We start from the raw sequence: 21,963 nt of genomic DNA, 5'->3' as shown, positions 1-21,963 counted from the left end.
GTCTTATAAATGAATGGCCCCATATCCCATTCCTTGCCCTCCCTGAGTCAGTCACAGCAAGCTTGGCTTGGAGCTGATGTTCCCTAGAAAGGAAAGGCCCCATATTCCATTCCCCACCCCTTGAGCCAGCCAGTCCCTCTGCCATGGAGCAGGATAAGAATGGGCACCCCTGAGTGGAAAGGCCACAGTCCCCATTCTTCACCCTCCCCCACCAACCACCATTCCCTCTGCCCTGGGGCTGGATTGGAGCCAGCATTCCCTAGAGGGGAAAGGGGCCATATCTCATTCCCCACCCTCTGAGCCAGTCAGTCCCCTCACATTGGGCCCAGACCAGAGCTGGCGCCCCTAGAAAGGCCACATGTCCCATTCCCCATCTCCTTGAGCCAGCCAGGCCCCCTCCTGTTTCAATATATTTATTGATGTTTTAGCTACAGACTAGAATAATGACAGACATGGACAGAAGCAGAAATACAGTTTGCTGCCTCTACAAACAGACGAGCTGAATATGGTGCTAGAAGATTGTCCCTCAATTGGGATCGGGTTGGGTGAATTAGCAATTCTCCTCTGCACTGTTCCCAGAAAGGACAAGAAATTGGCCAAACAATGAACCAGGTTTATGACCAGAAACAGTATTCCAGGGCGTTACTGCCTCTGCTCGGACAATGGACCCATCTGACCCAGTATCCTGCCTCCTTGCTGCCCCAGATCAGACCCAGGGGCCCAGCTAGCCTGATATTTCACCCTCTCCCTGTCACTCTGGAGCAGACCAATGGGACTATCTTGCCCAGCAACCTGTCTCCAGCAGCGGCCATTGTCAGCTGCTTCCAAAGAAGGTGCACCTCGTCATGGGCCATTATAAAATAAATTACCCACAGTGAAAGTTTCTTCCTCCCTCTGCTACATTAGTGTCTGGTTTATGCCCAGAGGCATGACGGCTTAGATCTCTTAGGGCAGGTCTTCACTACCCGCGTGATCGATCTATCCGGGGTCGATTTATCGCGTTTAGTGTAGACACGATAAAATCGATTCCCGATTGTGCTCCCCGTCAACTCCAGAAATCCAGCTTGCGAGAGGTGGAAGCGGAGTTGACAGGGGAGCAGCAGCGGTCGACTCGCCGCCGTCCTCATGGCCAGGTAAGTCGACCTAAGATACGCCGACTTCAGTTCGCTATTCGCGTAGCTGAAGTTGCGTATCTTAGGTCAACCCCCCCGCTAGTGTAGACCTGGCCTTAGACATCTTTGCCTCATACAGTGGTTTCCAACCTTTTCTCATTAGCAGACCCCTAAAAGAAATGTCAAATGGAGCTATGGACCCCTTTGGACATCTTAGATGTAGACTGCAGACCCCCAGGGTCCGCAGACCACAGACTTGAAAACCACTGTTTTATGGTAACAACAAGCTTTCACGGACCCCTTAGACATAGTTTGCGGACTGACCATGGGTTGAAAACCACTGGTCTAGTAGATATGCGCATGTTCCATATAAATCCTTTTCCTCAATCCTACTGAAGTCTCGGCCTCCATTATATCACGTGTCAGGGAGTTCCAATGGCTGATTAAACATCATGTTTTAAACAAGCATTTAAAGTTCTACTCATTCATTTGACCAATGGGAAACATGCACAAACAAAAAAACAGAGCAAAACAAACAACTGCCTCCCTCAGTCTTAGACACATGGAAGGCAATTATTCTGGAGATTTAATACAGGCATATATGACTCATGTTCGCCGCTTGGGACCGGGGCCAGCTTCAGGATTTTTGTCGCCCCAAGCGGCGGGGGGTGGGTGGGTGGGTGAGGGAGGTGCGAAAGTGATTGGCAGCATTTCAGTGGCAGCTCCACCGCGCCGCTTTCTTCTTCGGCGGCACTTCGGCAGCAGGTCCTTCCCTCCAAGAGGGACTGAGGGACCCGCTGCCGAATTGCTGTGGAAGAGCCAGACCTTGGCCACCCCAAGCACTTGCTTGCTGCGCTGGTGCCTGGAGCCGGCCCTGCTTGGGACACAGACAGAGATGTGTGGTTTGTGGGTTATTCTACCACAAGCATTTGAAACTCCAAGACACAAAATGTAGGTGGAACCCACAATGTGGGTTTATACCACCCTCTAGTGGTTAGAGCAGAGCAAAGATTTACGAGTCTATTTCCTCTAATGTACAGCGCAAGCAATAGAGGATCATATTGTTCCCATCCAGAGGTTCCCAAATTCAGTTCCCCAAAGATAGCTCAGACAAAGGGCCCCAACATTTCAGGCAAGACACAGATGGCCCTAGACAACACAGACACTCCAGGAGGATTGAGTCACCCAGTCAGAGCCCATAAGGAAAGTGAGATCAGCTTTTGAAATGGGATTTCTTGGACCTCCCTTCTAAAGCTGGGTCTGAAGGGGACTGTGCATTAATGATTCCTGCAGAGCAAGGGGCGAAGGGGTAAATTAACTGACTTGAGGCACTGCATTTCCCCCTACTCCAAGAAGCATTTAGACCTCTCTTTAGTAGGGCCCTACCAAATTCATGGTCCATTCCTGCAAATTTCATGGCCATAGCATTTTTTAAATCTTGACTGTCACCGTTTCAGATATTTACATTTTAAAGTTCATGGTGCTGTAACAAAACATGAATATGTATTTGAAAATGGCAAAAGATAAACACACAAAGCCCTTAAGACTCAGTATTTCTCAAACTGGGGGTCTCGACCCAAAAGGGGGTTGCAAGACTATTGTAGGGGGTCACAGTATTGCCACCCTTATTTCTGCGCTGCCTTCAGAGAGCAGTGGGCGGCGTTCCAGGTGCCCAGCTCTGAAGGCAGCGCTGCCACCAGCAGCAGCACAGAAGTAAGGGTGACAATACCATGATCCCCCACAATAGCCTTGTGCCCCCTTTTGGGTCAGGACCCCCAGTTTGAGAAATGCTGTGTACTTTTACAGTATAGGGTAAAAGTAAATAGAAGACCAGATTTCACGGGGGAGACCAGATTTCATGGTCCATGATGCGTTTTTCATGGCCGTGAATTTGGTAGGGCCCAACTCTTTATATTCCACCAACTGTCCACCAAAGCATAGATCCCTTTAGGGGTTGCTTTGGCTTCTGGTTCCTTCCCTTTTCCCTTCTCCCCCCCAACGTGTTCCAAGGGAAATAAACAGAATACCTCCTTCCACCATAATCTAGCTGTTGCTGCTTCTGTATTTCCTCCTCTTTTCAATCCTCATTGTCTAATTTCCTGACCCACTTACTTATTCTCCAAGGTAAAAATACCCAGTCATCTATGGATTTTTACAAACCTGTCCAGAAATAGCCTCAAGTCTTCCAGGAAACCAGAATTGATGCTGGATTCCTCTCTAGTTAATGATGGTGTAAAGCCGGAGCGACCATCCCCACCTCCTCCACTGAAGTTAAGGGAGTTAGGGCTGGATTCTGATCTCAGAGACCTCAGTATAAATCTAGAGGGAACCCACTGATATTAATGAAGTCAAGGCAGATTCTGATCTCAGTGGCCAAGATAGGAGGGATAGCTCAGTGGTTTGAGCATTGGCCTGCTAAACCCAGCATTGTGAGTTCAATCCTTGTGGGGGCCCTTAGGGAACTGGGGTAAAAATCTGTCTGCAATGGATCTATGCCAATTCACACCATCTGAGGATGTGACTATTGTATCCAGTCCTCAAGGGGAGTATTGGTCACCCTGGGAGAAGAGAGTTGACTCTACTGGAGGCAATGTATCAATTCACCCAAAGTCATTAGGATGGACCTGAGTGGAGACATTGTATCACACCGACCTTGGTCTAGAGATACCACCTGGGAACAACTGGATACAGTTGTATCAAATCAACCATGACAGAAGAATTGACAATGGTGGAAACATTGTACCAAGCTCTCTAAAAAGAGGAAGAGTGACTCTATTGGAGACATTGTATCAATGCACCCAAGGAAAGAGAATGGATCTCAGTGGAGACATTGCATCAAACGACCCTGGCCTACCCTCCAGGGAAGAATTGACTCTCTTGGAAACATTGAATCAAATTATTTACGGAAAGGAGAAATGACCCTGGTGGAAACATTGTATCAAATGTGCCAGGTTAAGGGGTGTGTGTGACCCCTCTGGAAACATTGTATCAAATCCTCCAGGAGAAGAGCATTGACTCTACTGGTAACACTGTTAATCAGGCTGACCCTGGATAATACACTGTATCAAATCCCCCAAGGGACCAGCAGTGACTAGTGGCATCACCAACCCAAGCTGACCCTGGGGGCGACACTGAGTCAAGTTCCCCAGGAGGCCACATTGGGATTCCTGGTCCACAACTGGAGAGTTGAAAGTCTGCCCCAGGCTCACAGGATCTCCCTGGTGTGTGTGCGCCAGTGCTTGACCAGGGTGGAGCTGCGCCCGAAGTCCTTGCCGCACTGGGTGCAGTGGTAGGGTTTCTCATGGCGGTGGCTCCGCTGGTGGTCCGTGTAGTGGGAGTTCTGGGAGAAGCCGCGCCCGCAGTCGGGGCAGACGTAGGGCCTCTCGCCCGTGTGGGTGCGCTGGTGGCGGATGAGGTTGGAGCTGCGGCTGAACTTCTTCCCGCACTCGGTGCACTTGTAAGGTTTCTCGCCGCGCTGGGTGCGCTGGTGCTGGAAGAGGTCGGAGCTGCGGCTGAAGCCCTTCCCGCAGTCAGGGCAGATGTAGGGCCGCTCCCCGGTGTGGATGCGCTGGTGCTTGATGAGGTCCGAGCTGCGGCTGAAGCTCTGACCGCAGTCGGGGCACTGGTAGGGGCGCTCCCCGGTGTGGGTGCGCAGGTGCTTCACCAGGTCGGAGCGCTGGCTGAATCCCTTCCCGCACTCGGTGCACGTATTGGGCCGCTCCCCCGTGTGGGTCCTCCAGTGCTGGATGAGGGTGGAGCTGCGGCTGAAGCTTTTCCCACACTCAGTGCACTGGTAGGGGCGCTCCCCCGTGTGCACCCGCTGGTGCTGGGCCAGCAGGGAGCTCCGGGTGAAGCTCTTCCCACACTCGCTGCAGATGGTGGGGTGTGCCTCGCGGGAAGGGGGTTTCTTGGGGGCTGGGCTGGGCTGGGTGGGTGCCAATGGGGGCTTTTCCCACTGAGATTCCAGGGCTGAAGGGGTTTGTGAGCCAGGAGAGTGCTCAGAGGTTTGCCGCAGGGCTGGAACCTGGGATAAAGTCTCATCAGACAATGGCCCATGTGGGTCCTCTTCTATGGACTCATTCCCACCAGGCAGCATCCCATGTGGATCTTCTCCCATGGAAGCATCCTCATCAGGTGATGCCCCATCTGGATCTGCTCCCACAGGCCTGTGCTGCTGGGAACACTGCTCATCCATCCTGCCACCTGCTGGGAGAGAGAGACTTCAGCCAGGGCTCGTTCCCTGGGGTTGCCAGGGGCCCAGTTTTCAACCAAACACCCAGTCGAAAAGGGACCCTCCCCAGCCTGGTGAAAATGAGCCAGAGAGTGAGGGTGGGGGAGAGTGAGCGACTGAGGGAAGGGGGATGAAGTGAGTGGGGTGGGGCCTCAGAGAAGGGGTGGGGCAAGGATGTTCGGGTTTGTTTGGTCAGAAAGTTGGTCTGCTCAGTTGACAACCCTCCACCCCTCCCGGGGGTGGCAAAGGGGTTGGTCACTGAGCAGAAAACCTGAGGGGCAGGAAGTTAATTCCCTCAAACACTTCCCCAGTAGGGAGAGGACAGGCTGGTTCTGCCCCAATGGCCCAGCAGAGCCTTCAGAGAAAGGCTGGGGGAGGGGAGGGCTCCTGCCGGGGTGGGAGCTGGGAGTGACGCCTGCCGTGAGGACAGGGACCTGCTGGGAACAATACTGAGACAGACCTGGGGGGCTCCCGGCAGCTTTGCTGGCATCCCAGCTGTTCCCTTCACTCCTGGCCACTCTCAGAACCAGTGTCACTCATTGCTCACCTTTGCGGGCACCTTTCAGGCTCTCCTGTTCCTCAGCACCCCGGAGATCCGGGACACACGGCTCTTCCTCTCCCTGCATCTCGGCGATCACGGCAGGGACGGGGAATCCAGCTGGCAGGGGAGGAAACAGGTGAGTTTGTTACATCTCCCCAGAGGGCTCGGAACAGAGGCTGCTGCCTGGTTTTGAACCTGGCCTTGTTCTGTGCACACTGGCGGGGGCAGATCCAAGCTGAGGGGAAATTTCACAAGGGGCCTTCCATAGAGAATCAGTTCTCAGTGCCAGAATGATGGAGGAGTCCTGTCTCCCAGCCCCCCCCCCTGCTGTAACCCCCCCCCAACCCCACTCCCCTCCCAGAGCTGGGAAAGAACCCAGGAGTCCTGGCTCCCAGCCCCCCCAGCCCTCACTCCCCTCCCAGAGCTGGGAGAGAACCCAGGAGTCCTGGCTCCCAGCCCCTTTGCACAGCTGCGTGGCTGCTTTCCGCCCGGGGGGGTTGCCGCCCCCCATCCCACCCTCGGCGGTGCTCGGGGCTATGTAAAAGCCTCATCCCTGCAGCTGAGCCGCTCTCTGCCCCCTTCCCCTGCGGCAGGGGTGCGGGGCCGCCAGCGGCCCCGGGAAGCTAACACCGCTCCCCGCAGAACCCGGAGGGGCAGAAGCTCCGTCTGCTGGGGTCGGGGATAAGGATCCGCTCACCCCGCTGCCAGCAGCTGCTCAGCGGGGACAGGATGCAGTGCGCCGGGCAACCCAGTCCCCTAGAAATCTTCCCTGCCTCATCGTTCCCGCTCCTGGGCTGCCTCCCTCCGCCTGCTGCCCCGGGGAGAGCCCGGACTCCTGGGTTCTCTCCCCGGCTCTGGGAGGGGAGTGGGGGCTGGGGGGTTAGAGCTGGGGGCGCTGGGAGCCAGGACTCCTGGGTTCTCTCCCCGGCTCTGGGAGGGCAGTGGGGGCTGGGGGGTTAGAGCTGGGGGGGCTGGGAGCCAGGACTCCTGGGTTCTCTCCCCAGCTCTGGGAGGGGAGTGGGAGCTGGGGGGGCTGGGAGCCAGGACTCCTGGGTTCTCTCCCCGGCTCTGGGAGGGGAGTGAGGGCTGGGGGGTTAGAGCAGGGAGGGCTGGGAGCCAGGACTCCTGGGTTCTCTGCCCAGCTCTGGGAGGGGAGTGGAGTTGGGGGGGGGGGTTTAGAGCAGGGGGGGCTGGGCGCCAGGACTCCTGGGTTCTCTCGTAAAAAAATGACCTGGTTTAATAATGTCTGGGGTTATAGGAACAGGGGCAGGGAATTTTTGTTTAATGCCAGTTTTTTTTAAATCAGAAAATGCACCTTTTATAGTTTTCTCTGCCTCTTGTGGCCGGTCCACATGGAAGATAACAGCCTTCTACAGCTGCATGCTAATACTCCTTTCTCTCAAGCAGTAGAGGCCCATGCTGTGGACTGTAAGGGTCTAGGATCAGATCCTGCTGATAAGGAAGCAGGGGAAGCTTTGTGAAACTTGCGTTGTTTGCAACCCAGAGATGGCCCCATTATGTTAGAGCCTGGAAGTGAAATGGATTAGAAACAAAAATGAAATTGACTAGACCCGATTCATTGCCTCACCTGCTCGAAATGCAAAAAGGAAATCATGCGGCCGGCATGAATCCCTCCTGCTCTGCACATTGGATTGTGTCTTATTCTTGTTGCAAAGCAAATGTAAAATGCCCCCATGGGGGTGAGTGATGGATCTGATCTGTTGTGTTTTAGACTCACTTTGCCCAAATGTACCAAAAGGTCATGGAGGTTCTCTTCTAATTTAGGCCAGTTCAGCCCTGTAAGGTGTGTTTACAGTGTGTGGAGTAATAATAGATTAATACATTTTAAGGCAAGAAAGGGCCATTAGGATCAGCTTAATCTGACCTGTTAACACAGGTCAGAAAATTTCTCCTAGTAGCTCCTGCATCCATCTCATAACTGCTGGTTGAACTAGATCTTTTGAAGAGAAATGTCCAGTCTTGATTTCGAGTGATAAAAGAATCCATCACATTCCTGGATAAACCATGGTTAATCCCCTGGACTCTTAAAAATCAGAGCTTTATTTCCTGTTGGAATTCACCTCCTCTCAGCTCCCAGCCTTTCGATCGTGCTATACATTTGCCTGCTAATATTTAATGATATCAACGACTGTGTTTATTTAACAGAAATAATTCCACTGAGCTCGGTTGAAACTGTCCAAGAAAGGCAAAAGCATTTTTATCCAGAGAGACTCCACCCTGAAGGATTACATCATCAGAACAGACACTCATTGGTGATCAGATCCCAAAGACAGGAAATTCATAGAGAGGGAGGTTTCTGTAGGTGCATAGAGAGGGAGCATTTTCTCCCTTCTCTGGGATGAGATGCCCTGTTCCAATGAATATGCACAAGATTGGGATGTGCCAATATTTCTCCAGGACTCTTAACTCTGGATTTCCTGGGATTATTAGTGATTAAAATAATCAGTTTTACCAAGGCATCAGTGCCTTGCCATTTTTTAACAGTGAGGGGAATTAACCAGTGGAACAATTTACCAAAGGCTGTGGTGGATTCCCCATCCCTGGCAATTTTTAAATCAAGATTGGATGCTTTTCTAAAAGATCTTCTCTAGTTCAAACAGGGATTAATTCAGGAAAGTCGTATGGCCTGTGTTATACAGGAGATCAGAGGAGATGATCTAATGGTCCCTTACAGTCTATGAACCCTTCTGTACACTTTATTCCAGTAGTGTCCAGTGATCCCAATTTTGTTCAGGGCCCTTTTTGTGCTGAAAAGGGGGGTCCCAGGCCCAAAAAGGGGTAAGAGTAAAACCGTCAGTTAACACTAAAGAGTTGAAAGCGGTCTGGGGTTTCATGTCAAATTACTGCTGACTTCATCCCATGGCAACAACAACCAAATCTCTTTATCCTTGTATTAAAGATACACAAAAAGAAGGAAAAACAGTGAAGGCTGTGAAAAGTAAAGTCTTAAGTAAGGCATTTATTTTTACCGTCCCCCTTATTCCCTTTCCTTTGAGCTGTAGGGTTTCTTTTTAAGCATGTCTGACAGTCTTTTAGTGGCCAAGAAGTGGTGGCAGCCCCATCCCTTTATCCTTAACCAATCACAACACATTTTGCTGACTGCAGCAATAAACGCTCCCTCCCGATTCTCTGCTCTTTCAGCTCCCTGTCATGCCAGCCAGTGACTGTCCCTGGAGCTTTGCGGAACCCTTCACAGGCTCCCACCTCAGCAGAGGGCCCAACGCTGGCACTACAGAAGCTGCAGCATTGCATTGCAGCAGAAAGCTGAGGCAATATCTAACGCAGGAATGGCAGTGTCACCATCACGGTGCATCCCTGATCTCTACCACCGGGGCGGCCCCCTTGGGTCCCAGGCTCAGCACGGCACCGGTCTCCTCCTTGGCGTGTCCCTGGTGGTGCCGGGTCAGCTGGTGCTTGTGGCAGAAGCTCCTCCCGCACTGGGCGCAGCGGTGGGGCCGCTCCCCTGCGTGGGTGCGCAGGTGAGTCACCAAGTGCGGCTTCTGCTGGAAGCTCTTGTCGCACTCGGTGCAGCCGTAGGGCCTCCCGGAGCCCTTGCTGCGCCCAGGGGCCCTCCCACGCTCCCTGGGCCGAGGCGGCCTTGCCACGGCCGAGGGCTCGAAGAGGATGCCCAGGAACCGTCCGAAGCCTCGCTCCTGGCGGCCAGATGTAGCAGATCTGCCAGGCGGGGGCACCTCCTGCCCTCTAGCACCAAGGGCCCCCTGCTGGCTCCCCCAAGTCCTGCCCGGGCTAGAGTTCTGCATGGCCCACTTCCGGGCTATCCCCGGGAAGGTCTGCTGAGGTTCCAGCCTCTTGAGGTTTCCCTGGATGGGATTCTCCTGGCTCCGCCTCCAGCGCCTCTCGCCTGCTGGGAAAGGAAGAGAGATTCAGAGAGGAAGGTGTAAACGGGCAGAGCCCCATTACCGACTCCTGTGGAGCAATGCTGATTTACACCCTCCGGGGATCTGGCCCCACTGACTCCAGCAGAGCGACATTGATTTACACCCTCCGGGGATCTGGCCCCACTGACTCCAGCAGAGCGACATTGATTTACACCCTCCGGGGATCTGGCCCCACTGATTTTAGGCCAGAAGGGGACCATAACATGATCATGGAGTCTGATGTCCTTCAGGGAACACATAGAGAAAATTTCACAGAGTGATTCCTGAAGAGAATCCAGCCGGGACTTGTTCCCTGCGCCGGGGAGAGAGGGGTCAGTAAAGGGGTTTGTCACTGAGCAGAAAACCTGATGGGCAGGAAGCAAATCCCCCCAACCCCTTCCTCAGGGCTGCCCCAAAATCCCAGCTGAGCCCTCAGAGAAAGGCTGGGGGAGGGGAGGGCTCCTGCCAGGGGTGGGATCCAGGAGAGACACCGGCTGTGAGCACAGGGACCTGCTGGGGACGATACAGAGCGAGTGGAGACAGACCTGGGGGGCTCCCGCTGGCTTGGCTGGGATCCCAGCTTTTCCCTTCACTCCCAGCCGGTGTCCCTCATTCCTTACCTGTGCGGGTGATCTCGCTTTCCTCAGAGCCCTGGAGATCCGGGATCCTCGGCTCTTCCCTGGGCTCCATCCAGGAGATCACGGCCAGGTCGGGGACGGGGAATCCTGCTTGGGGGAAGGAAACAGGCGAGATGGGGCTCGGTGAAATCTCCCCTAAGGGCTTGGTGCAGAGAACGGGCCCTGATTTTAATCCCAGCCCCGCTCTCTGTGGGGGGACATGGGATCAGAGTGGAGGGGGGAAGTTCACAGGGACCCCTGTGGGCAGGTGGGCTGTGCCCCCTGTGAGGGAGTCAGAGCTCTGCATTATGCTCCATGGGGCAGCGATTGTCTCTGTTCTGGGTCTGTGCAGCACCAAGCACAGTGGGGGCCCGGCCCATGACTGGGTTTCTTAGGCATTACCGTAGTACACCTAATAAATAATGTTCAGTGCCCAGCACAATGCGGTCCTGGCCCGTGACTGGGTTCCTAGGGATTACCATAATACACTTAATATATAAGGTGCTAGAGCCATATAAATACAATACATCTTCTCAGTGGTAAGAGGTGGGGGTCTGGCAGGGGCCACACCCCCAGAAATCTATAGGGCTCGGGAAGAATCATGAGCTGAAGCCGCCCTGGGTGCATAAGCCCCCCCCCCCACACACACACACCCACACATCCCCAGGGAGCAGGGGCACCAGCGCCTCACCCAGGGAGATCAGAGTCTGGTAATTCTCCTGCATGACGTCCCTGTAGAGCTGCCTCTGCCCTTCGTCCAGGAGCCCCCACTCCTCCCGGGAGAAATACACGGCCACCTCCTCGAACCCCACCGGCGCCTGGTGAGTGATTACAGGACAGACAGTGAAAACAATGCTGCTCACATGCTCTCTTGTGTAACTCCCCAAATGCCACTGCAGGGACCACAGATAGTCCCCAACCTGATCTATCCCGTCCCCGCTGCCCTGAGCCAGCCGGTCCCCCTGCCCTGGGGCTGGACTGGAGCTGGTGCCCCCTAGAGGGGAAAGGCCTTGTGCCCCATTCCCCATTGCCCTGGGCTAGTCAGCCCCCCTGCCCGGGGGCCCAGAGCGGTTCTGATTGCCCAGTGGGGTTAGGGAACATTTCTAACCCCACTGCCCCACTCCATACTTATTGTTAACCGGGTTTGTTACAGTAGTGCCCAAGGGCAGAGCTCAGGGACTGTTTCCTACCGGGGCTGCCATCCCCCCGGCTGTCTGGTTATCTTGCTGGGGGGGTGTATGTGTGGGGGGGTCCTTCTCCCCTCCTCACTCTCTCTGCGGATCTCGCTCTTCCTCTCCGCTCCCTTCCTGTGCATCTGCCCCCCAGCGGGGACACACTGGGGGCCCAGCCCGCCTCTGTCCTTTGGGGGCAGCCCTGGGACCCTGTGTCCCACAGCAGGGCAGACTAGATGAGCACAGCGCTCCCTCCCTTCTGGCCTCTCCCCTGAGGACCCAGGAGTCCGGGCAATCAGCACCGTTATAAACACACCATCCCTGGGAAAACATCCCAGCCGCTGCCGGTTCCTGGCGCAGACTGGCTCCGGTTCCAGCCTCCCTGCGCCGCCCAGCTCCGTGCCCCGGGGCCCCCCGCACCCGGAGCCAGCCGCGGCGTGGGGGCAGGGGGCTAGGCGGGGCTGCGCTGCTGGGCCAGCCGGGCTGGAGCCTCGGGAGGAACCAGGGTGCCCAGAGGAAGGATTTCCCGGGAACACCCAGCCTAGAGGTTCCCGCACTGGAGCCGCAGATAGGATCCCATCATCCCGGGGAGTCATTAGCCCAATGCCCTGCCCCCCTTAGCAGCCTCCGGGCGCGGGGGAGCAGAGAATCAGGACTCCTGGGTTCTAGCCCCACCTCTGGGTGGGGAGGGGCTGGAGGCCTAAAGGGTTAGAGCAGAGGCTGGGAATCAGGATTCCTGGCTTTTAGTCCCTTTGTTCCCTGCAAGGGGCACTGCCCCTCTCTCCCCAGAAATCTCACGGCCTCCAGGGGATCCCCGTGAACTTTCCCCCCTGCTTGGATCCAACATCCCTCCACTACAGAGAACAGCCTGGGGTTAAAATCAGGGCACGGTCTCTGTACCAAGCCCTCAGGGGAGATTTCACCAAGCGCCCTCTCCCTCGCCTGTTTCCTTCCCCACCAGCAGGATTCCCTGACTGGCCCGTGACCTCCCCGATGGAGCGAGAGGAAGAGCCAAGGGTCCCGGATTTCCAGGGCTCCCAGGAAAGGGAGATCCCCAGAGGTGCCCACCCAGGTGAAGAATAAGCAGCACTGGCTCGGAGTGAAGGGGAATGCTGGGGTCCCAGCCAAGCCACCGGGAGCCCCCCAGGTCTGTCACATCTCACTCAGTCTCATCCCCAGCAGGTCCCAGTCCTCATAACAGGTGTCACTCCTGGATCTCCCAGTTCTACGCTGTTGGGTCTGATGGCCTCTGCTCATCTGTCCTTGAAATTATTGTGCAGTGACACTTTTATCAACAGAGGACGGAGGGATGTGTCTGCAGCCTTAACAAAGTTCTGTCAGATATTTATTTTTCAGGACCACGGTCTTAGCTGGAGTAAATCCACTGTAACAACACACATGGATCATGGGTCACGAACTCTAGCACCTTTGGAGCTCACAGCCTGAGATAGTAGATACTGTTTTCACCTCTCAGCTCACTACCTGAGCAAAAACAGTTTAGCTCACAGGTTCATAAACCTTTTACTTCACCCAGCCACTAGAGGGTGATAAAGACCTGCACTGTTTAGTCATGGTGGATGACACCCACAGCAGATGTTCTTCTATCCCTTAATTTCATCTTTAGGCTGCACTGCAAATGGAAGGTCTGAAGGTGAAATCAATGGACAGAAGTGAGCTTCTCATTACAGTTGATTGGGAATTGTTTTGACATCCCCCCCACCCCCCAAAAACCACCAAATCCTCAAAACCAAAACTATTTGCAGGCAAGTGTGGGTTTTAACAAACTTCCCCACTAGGAAAGAGCGTAGAACGTCTTGAAGAAGTCCCCCTTTGACATTTTTTAAGCAAAAAGCTTTGGGTTTTTTTGGTTCCAAATGACTTCACGGAATTTAATGTATACTAAAAAAACCTAAAATAAAAAAGGAAAAATAAGGTCCCAGTTGAAACAAAACATTTCAAAATGATTTTGAAACCTGAACACATTTCTTTTTCAGTTTGTCGATTTGCAAACATCTTTGAGATTTCAATATTTTGTCCCTATTCAGGACAGGAAAGTTTTGCAAAATCTTGAACATTTTGGCTGGACAGAAAAACCATTTTCCACTCAGTCCGACTTCTGATAGCACATACCCAGAATGCTTTCTAAGGACTTCTCATTGACAGACATGGCTATTGCATGCACCTGGGGTTTTACTTTCTTTTTGTGTCTGTTTTTGCTAGCATGAATCAGTGTTTTGTATTGACATGATTACTACTAAAATATGCATTTTTTAAAAAAAGAGGAGAGAGGTCTTTTTTTTTTTTCCACTGTGAAAATTTTTACTAGGGCTCCATTTCAACCTGGCAAGTCATTAAAGGTTATAATAAAACTTAGTGAAGTGTTCCTGAATCATCTATGAGATAGATTGATGAGTGCGTGTGAGGATGGATGGATAGCTAGCTAGCTAGATCTGGGTTCTAGAATCTGTCTATCCATCCCTGTACACATCTAATCTATCTATCTTCATCTCTAGATCCTCATTTGCTGATCCAGCTAATGCAGTGGTTCTCAAACTTTTTTACTGGTGACCCCTTTCACATAGCAAACCTCTGAGTGCGGCCCCCCCCTTATAAATTAAAAACAGTTTTTTAATATATTCAACACCATTATAAATGCTGGATGCAAAGCGGGGTTTGGGGTGGAGGCTTACAACTCGGAACCCCCCATGTAATAACCTCGTGACCCCCTGAGGGGTCCCAACCCCCAGTTTGATTACCCCTGAGCTAATGTATCCAATCTGTCTAATACAGATAAATCTGAATGCTAGGATCTATCTTTTTATCTATCCCTTTACACACCCACCTATCTACAGATGGAAAGTGATATATAAGAGCTGGTTATTCTTTCTCTCTCGCTCTCTCCCTCCCATATGCACAGGAACTGCTCCAGGGTTTTTGCCACCCTAGGCGGCAGCGCTCCTCCTCTGAGCATTCGGCAACGGGGGTCCTTCCGCTCTGCGTCTTCGGGGCACTTCGGCGACGGGTCCTGGAGCAAGTGAAGGACCTGCCGCCGAATTTCTGCCAAAGACCCGGAGTGGAAGGACCCCCCGCTGCCAAATTTTCGCCAAGGACGGCAAAATGCCGCCCCCCAAATCCTGCCGCCCTAGGTGACCACCTAGGGTTGCCTAGTGGAAATGCCGGCCCTGCATATGCACACCTCTCTCTCTCTCCCTCTCTAAGCCTTTCCTCACTGTGGTCTCCGAACACCTCATTAGCCCAGTATTTTGATATTTAAACACCCTCTCTCCCCGGCACAGGAAACGAGCCCCGGCTGGATTCTCTCTCCCTCTCACACACAGCAGGGGCTGGGATGGAGGAGGAGAATCCGCAGCAGGAAAGGCCAGCGGGAGCAGAGCTGCGTGAGACATCCCAGAGCTCTGAGCAGGGAGACCCCCCGGGGGAGAGACATGCTCAGCAGGGGCCAGGCTTCTGGAAAGACAAGTCAGGCGAAAAACCCGACACGTGCCCCTCCTGTGGGAAGAGCTTTAGCTGGCGCTCCCACCTGGCCATCCACCAGCGCACCCACACGGACGCATGGAAAAGAAGCCCTTGAGGAATTTCACCATGATTTCAATAATTTCCATCCCACCATCAACCTCAGCCTAGATCAATCCACACAAGCGGTCCATTTCCTGGACACTACTGTGCTAATAAGCGATGGTCACATCAATACCACCCTATACCGGAAACCTACTGACCGCTACACTTACCTACATGCCTCCAGCTTCCATCCAGGACACACCACACGATCCATTGTCTACAGCCAAGCTCTAAGATATAACCGCATTTGCTCCAATCCCTCGGATAGAGACAAGCACCTACAAGATCTCTATCAAGCATTCTTAAAACTACAATACCCACCTGCTGAAGTGAAAAAACAGATTGACAGAGCCAGACGAGTACCCAGAAGTCACCTCCTACAAGACAGGCCCAACAAAGAAAATAACAGAACACCACTAGCTGTCACCTTCAGCCCCCAACTAAAACCTCTCCAGCGCATCATCAGAGATCTACAACCTATCCTGAAAGATGATCCTTTACTCTCACAGATCTTGGGAGACAGACCTGTCCTCGCTTACAGACAACCCCCCAACCTAAAGCAAATACTCACCAGCAACCACACATCACTGAACAAAACCACTAACCCAGGAACCTATCCTTGTAACAAACCCCAATGCCAACTCTGTCCACATATCTATTCAAGTGACATCATCATAGGACCTAATCACATCAGCCATACCATCAGGGGCTCGTTCACCTGCACATCTACCAATGTGATCTATGCCATCATGTGCCAGCAATGCCCCTCTGCCATGTACATTGGCCAAACCGGACAGTCTCTACGCAAAAGAATTAATGGACACAAATCTGACATCAGGAATCAAAATACTCAAAAACCAGTGGGAGAACACTTTAACCTGTCTGGTCATTCAGTGACAGACCTGCGGGTGGCTATATTACAACAGAAAAACTTCAAAAACAGACTCCAAAGAGAGACTACAGAGCTAGAATTGATATGCAAACTAGACACAATCAACTCCGGTTTGAATAAGGACTGGGAATGGCTGAGCCATTACAAACGTTGACTATCTCCCCTTGTAAGTACTCTCACACTTCTTATCACACTGTCTGTACTCGGCTAGCTTGATTATCACTTCAAAAGTTTTTTTTTTTTTTTTTTTTTTTCTCTTAATTAATTGGCCTCTCAGAGTTGGTAAGACAACTCCCACCTGTTTATGCTCTCTGTATGTGTGTATATATATCTCCTCATTATATGTTCCATTCTATATGCATCCGAAGAAGTGGGCTGTAGTCCACGAAAGCTTATGCTCTAATAAATTTGTTAGTCTCTAAGGTGCCACAAGTACTCCTGTTCTTCTTTCTCCACACGGACGAGCGCCCTTACCGATGCACCGAGTACAGGAAGAGCTTCGGCCAGAACCACCGCTCTGATCCAGCACCAAGGCACCCACACATTCCAGGTGCTATTTGGGATTGAATCGGTAGAGATGGCAATGTCATCTGGGTCCCTCTCTGTGGCCTGGCCTGGTCAGGACATCTTTCAGGATCAGGACGACAAAGGTCCAGGGTACGAGGAGACGGTGGGGGTGGCATCTATCACGGCGAAGCACCTCCTTTTCCTTCTCTTGTCTTGACATCAGCCAGCGTCATGGTAGGCAGCTTTTCCAAAACTCTTTTCTCCTTAAGGACCCCAGAAGGAGACTGATGGATGGAGCAGCCCATCTTCTCATTGTTTTGCCCACCAATTAGGCCTAATTTCTGAGATACCAATTTGGTCCATTGATTTCCAGTCCCTCATGCCTCTTTCTTACCAGACATGATCATAACACAGTTCTTGAGTTATATCAACAGGCCTTTCTGTGTTTGGACTAACTCAGCCTTTCCACCTCTCTTTTGTACCTTTTCCCCTCCGCATTTGTCGTTATGGGTTACTCTGACCGTTTATAAACTGTCACATGCTTTGTACAGGTGAGCTCACCATTAGGGTACATTTACAGGCCCAGTTATCACCACAGGAATTAAACATTGGACCAACTTACCAAGGACCATGGTGGATTTGCCATCACTAGCAATTTTTAAATCAAGACTGGATATGTCATTCTAAAAGGTCGGCTCGGGTCCAAACAGGAATTAATTCAGAGACATTCTCTGGCCTCTGTTATGCAGGAGGTCAGACCAGATGATCACAATGGTCCCTTCTGGCCTTGGAATCAATATTAGCACAGGACTAACCTAGGTTGTAACCCGGGTTGTGCCCCAACACTCCTTCCATCCGCACACGCTCCCTCTCACCCGAGTTCAGTGGTGCTTCCAACCCAGGCTGGATGGCCCAGCTGGGGGTATGGCTTGAAGCCCTGGTGAAGCTTTCACTGAGGCTGGTCACCGGCCCACTTTGCAGTAAGGACACAGGCTACACCCACCGAGTGCTGATAGTCTTCCAGTGCCTTCCCACAACTCCCTCGTGTGCGCGGAACCACAGACAAGTTCTCCCATGATGCACTGGGAAAGAATCCTAGAGTGTCTCAGCTTAGTGCAGCACAAAGCACCATGGGACATGCCCCCCAAAAGTCCGAGTCACACGCATGGAGGAAGGCAGCACCGGAGAGGATGCAGTAACTCGGGCAGGGCTTTGCAGTGTGGAGTGAATCCCTGTGCACCCCAGAGGCGGTCACATCTCAGTGCTGGGCGAGGGGCCTCGGTGTGTACACTGCTTTGTGCTCCATGGAGCTGGAAGGCAGTAGGGAAGGAGCCAGGCTTAGCGTTAGAGCTGAGCTCTCTGGCTGGATTTGCCTTTTGGGGAAGCATCAAGCGGAGGCGCTGAAGACTGAGATGGATGAAATGACACCGCTGATAAAGCAGGAGATCTCCGCCTGGCTGGAAAGAACCAGCTGTCCCCATTCAAACGGGTTTTCCCTGTCACAGAGCCGCAGGATCGGTGCTATGGTCCCTGCTTTAGAACAGTCTCTGGGAGGATCCCTTCAGTGAGCCAGACACCCAGTGGTCTCACTCTTCCTCCAAGCTAAGCCATGTGGCTTCACCGCTTCCTTAGGCTGGTGCTCTGGGCCTTCAGCTCTCCTGCTTCACACCATCAGCTCTGTTCAATAGGGTGACCAGATGTCCCGATTTTATAGGGGCAGTCCCGATTTTTGGGTCTTTTTCTTATATAGGCTCCTATTACCCTCCACCCCCCGTCCCGATATTTCACACTTGCTGTCTGGGTTTATTAGTCAGCTGGAACATGGCATAGGAAATCTGTGGTTAGAAGAGAGAAGTGAAAGTTAAAGCATAGGCAATTCGGGGTAGGCAGAGCTCAGCCAAGCTGTATTGACCCCCATTGTTCAAATTCTGTCTGTCCCTGCATCTGATCTCCTTTGTTAGATTCCCAAGATGTGCCCCCGACTTCTTCCCGCAGCCCACACTTAACTTCCACCTCACCCCTCACATCCTCTGTTCCCGAGCTGGGGAGATGTGGCTCAGACCCCTGCTGAGAGGCGGGGAAGTCCGTATCTCTCTGGGTCTTTGGTAGCCAGGTTTCAATGTTCCAGGGATTGGATCTGTCATTGTCTTCTCATGAGCCGCATTCATGTGGAACCTAAGGTCCCAGCCAGTGAGGCACCATTCACACCTGGGTCTGAGCCTATCCCAAGAGCAAACAGGCACTTTTCACCCACTAGGTAACAATGCAGAGGATAGGGGAAACTGAGGCACACATAGGCGTCATAAAATCATTACAAATATTCCCACTTTTTCACATACCTCTTTGCCAGTGGCAAACCTGGTATCTGAGAGCCCCCTACAGGCCTTGAAGATATGGGAGGTGAAAAATGGCTGGGATTTCATTCAAGTAAAGACCCTGTCCTCTGTTCAGATTAAAGTATGTGGGGGCTGGGAGCCAGGACTCCTGGGTTCTATCCCCACCTCTGGGAGGGGAGTGGGATCTAGTCGGTTAGAGCAGGGGGTGCCTGGGTCTCCTGGCCTAGGGAGCTGGAGTCTATAAAGTTTGAATCCTCTCCACATGCCGACAAGCTGCACTGTGTGTTCGCGTCACTGGTGAGGCAAGCTGTCCTGAGGTCATTGCCCTGTGGAAAGCAATTGCTGTCTGTCAAAAGAGCTAAGTATTAATATTTGCCTTTCCCTCTCCCCCCAGGGGGGCTGTGACCTGTACCTCAGAGGGGGAAGCCCCTAAGTAAATGTACGCTGTCTGTAACAATGCTCCTGTGTGGGCTGGTGGTGAGGGTTCCACTCAAGGCCTCTGTAGCTAAAAGCGTGGGCCCCTGCGGCCTGAGTGTCTTTACAACAGCAGACTGCTAAAGGAGGAAAGAGACTCATCCGATTGGCCTGGGTTACATGTAAACCCATATGTCCTTCCCTGCAGGAATGGGAACAGGCCCAGTAAGAAGAGGGACATAAGACAGACTCTGTTAATGTAATGACTAGTAGAGGAAAGGGCATAAATGCCCCCCAAGCCCCAAAGGAGAGGTGGGGTTCTTTCCATTGTCATGTCAAAAGGCGCTGGTGTCTGCCCTCAGGCGAGTCTTGGGTCCTAAGACCATCCCAGACCCAGGGGCGGCTCTAGGCACCAGCAAAGCAAGCACGTGCTCGGGGCAGCCCATTTGCAGGAGCGGCACGGATCCAGCCTGGGAGCTGAGAACCAACAGGGGGCCCTGGGAGCTGTAGTTCCTTGGTTAGCTCCCTGCCTATAGAGCCAGCCCTGGAGCAGGGAAAGAACTACATTTCCCAGCATTCCCTTGGCCACTACCAACAGGAAAGAGAGGGAGGGAGTGAGGTAGCTGAGACCTCATGCTGCAGCCTGCCGTGACTGGAGAGCTGCACTGGGAAGGGCAGGGAGACCATATTTTAACATTAAAAAATAGGACACTCCACAGGGAGGGAGGGTAGCCCCACCCTGCCCCCATCCACTCCCTCCGACTGCCCCCCACAGAAACCCCAACCCACCCAACCCCCGTGCTCCCTGTCCCCTGAGCACCCCCTCCCGGGACCCCTGCCCCAACTGCCCCCCAGGACCCCACCCCCTATCTAAGCCTCCCTTCTCCTTGTCCCCAACTGCCCCCTCCTGAGACCCCCCCCCAACTTCCCCCCTAGGACCCCACCCCCTACCTGTCCCCTGACAAACCCCTGGGACTCCCATGCCTATCCAACCGCTGCCTGTCCCCTGACTGCCACCCCAACCTCTGACCCATCTAACCCCCCCTTCTCCCTGCCCCTGACTGCCCCCCCCGAACCTCCACCCCATTCAACCCCCCAGCCCCCTTATCGTGCCACTCAGAGCAGCGTGTCTGGCTCCGCGCAGCACCAGACACACTGCTGCATACATGCTGCCGTGCTCCCCTGCGGAGCCACAGCCCCCCCCCCCCCCCCCCCCCCTCAGCACCTGCCTTCCAGATTTGAACACCTCAACATTCAGGAGTGCTCACGCTCAGTTTGGGCAGCTGTTACTTCATTTCTCCCAAATCAAATCTACTGATCCACTGTAACTTGCTGTAGAAACAGTAGGATAAAATTGAGCAAGAAATGCTTCCCAGTGGTTATTAGGACTGGAATTGCTATTTTCAAACAGCCATTGCCTTGTTTGTTTGTTTGTTTGTTTGTTTGTTTGTTTAAAAGGAAGACAGTGATATCGCATTGGCAAATTCCCCATAGAAAGAAAGAGTGGAACAAAAGAATAATAAAGGCACCTCAACTTTTCCTCATTTATGTAGGACAGTCTTATAATATGCATCCAGATATCCTCCGATCACACAAGCTGAAAATTGTTCCACTTCACTGCAGTTCTGTAACCATATGGGAATCAATCCTGTCTGTGTTCTGTGCACATGTAAAATTCATGCTGAATGACCTGCCGTGGGAGCGAGTTACCAGTGACCCAGGGCTGCAGCGGAAGGAGGGTGCAGGTGGGGAAGGGGGGGAGAGAGCCCAGGGCTGGGGCGGCAGGAGGTGTGTGTGGGAGGCAATGAGGGGGGGAATGAGGGAGCCCAGAGCTGGGGCGGCAGGGGGGTGCGGCGAGGAGCCCAGGGCTGGGATGGGGGGCAGCCAAAATTTTTTTTGCTTGGGGCAGCAAAAAACCTAGAGCCGGCCCTGCCCAGACCTAGTGGGCATACCAGGCACTCCCAAGCAACGGAAGGAGCCATTAAACTTCTTTGTGGAGTGGAGCGAGTGGCAAACAATGGGGACTACTGCCCAAGGCCTGGGGCACAAGGTCAGAGCTCGGCTGCATTAGCTGGAGGAGTCCCCTGACTACAATTAGGAGATTGGTCGCTGGCTGTGTGGGCTGGGGTCAGAAAGCCAGAAGACGGAGATACAGCTGGGGGTATAGTGGATCACAAAGTGAATATGAATCAACCATGGGATGCTATTGTGGGAAAGGCAGTTGCCATTCTGGGGTATATTAACAGGGGCGTTGTCTGTAAAACATGGGAGGTAATTGTGCTGCTGTACTCGGCACTAGGGAGGCCGCAGCTGGGGCACCGTGTCCAGTTCTGGGCGTTGCACTTTAAGAAGGACATGGACAAATTGAAGCGAATCCAGAAGAGAAATCAAAATGAGAAAAGGTTTAGAAAACCTGATCTTGACCCATGTCTGATTATTTTTATAATTATACATAATGCTTGACTGCTAAAATAGATGCTCACAATCTTCTGTGCTGTAATGTTCTCACACACTGAACACTCTGTCTTTGCAAAACAGAGAGTACCAGAATGTTTATGCAAGCTTTTTAGAGTTCATTTGTTTGTGGTAGCAAGTCAACTTTTTGTTAAATATTTGCAAGCACAAACTTTAATGGCCAATGCTGTTTTTAAACATAGCACAAA

At 52.8% G+C, this 21,963-nt stretch overlaps 1 protein-coding gene across 1 annotated transcript; it reads right to left on the bottom strand.

Annotated features, from left to right (window-relative positions):
• Nucleotides 1-397: 397 nt before the first annotated feature.
• LOC128835571 (zinc finger protein 774-like) lies at nucleotides 398-11,807 on the bottom strand. Its single transcript, XM_054025114.1, has 7 exons — nucleotides 11,591-11,807; nucleotides 11,092-11,218; nucleotides 10,404-10,511; nucleotides 9,212-9,770; nucleotides 6,582-6,673; nucleotides 5,891-6,001; nucleotides 398-5,318 (listed from the first exon to the last, which is right to left on the bottom strand). Exons 1-7 carry the CDS (start codon nucleotides 11,600-11,602, stop codon nucleotides 4,318-4,320), a joined length of 2,010 nt encoding a protein of 669 aa, XP_053881089.1. The 5' UTR covers nucleotides 11,603-11,807; the 3' UTR covers nucleotides 398-4,317.
• Nucleotides 11,808-21,963: the final 10,156 nt, after the last annotated feature.

Source organism: Malaclemys terrapin, chromosome 4 (genome assembly GCF_027887155.1).
Source record: "Malaclemys terrapin pileata isolate rMalTer1 chromosome 4, rMalTer1.hap1, whole genome shotgun sequence".
In the NCBI taxonomy this organism is placed as follows: domain Eukaryota; kingdom Metazoa; phylum Chordata; order Testudines; family Emydidae; genus Malaclemys; species Malaclemys terrapin.
The sequence above is the reverse complement of the archived record's forward strand: the minus strand, read 5'-3'. Positions and strand labels throughout refer to the sequence as shown.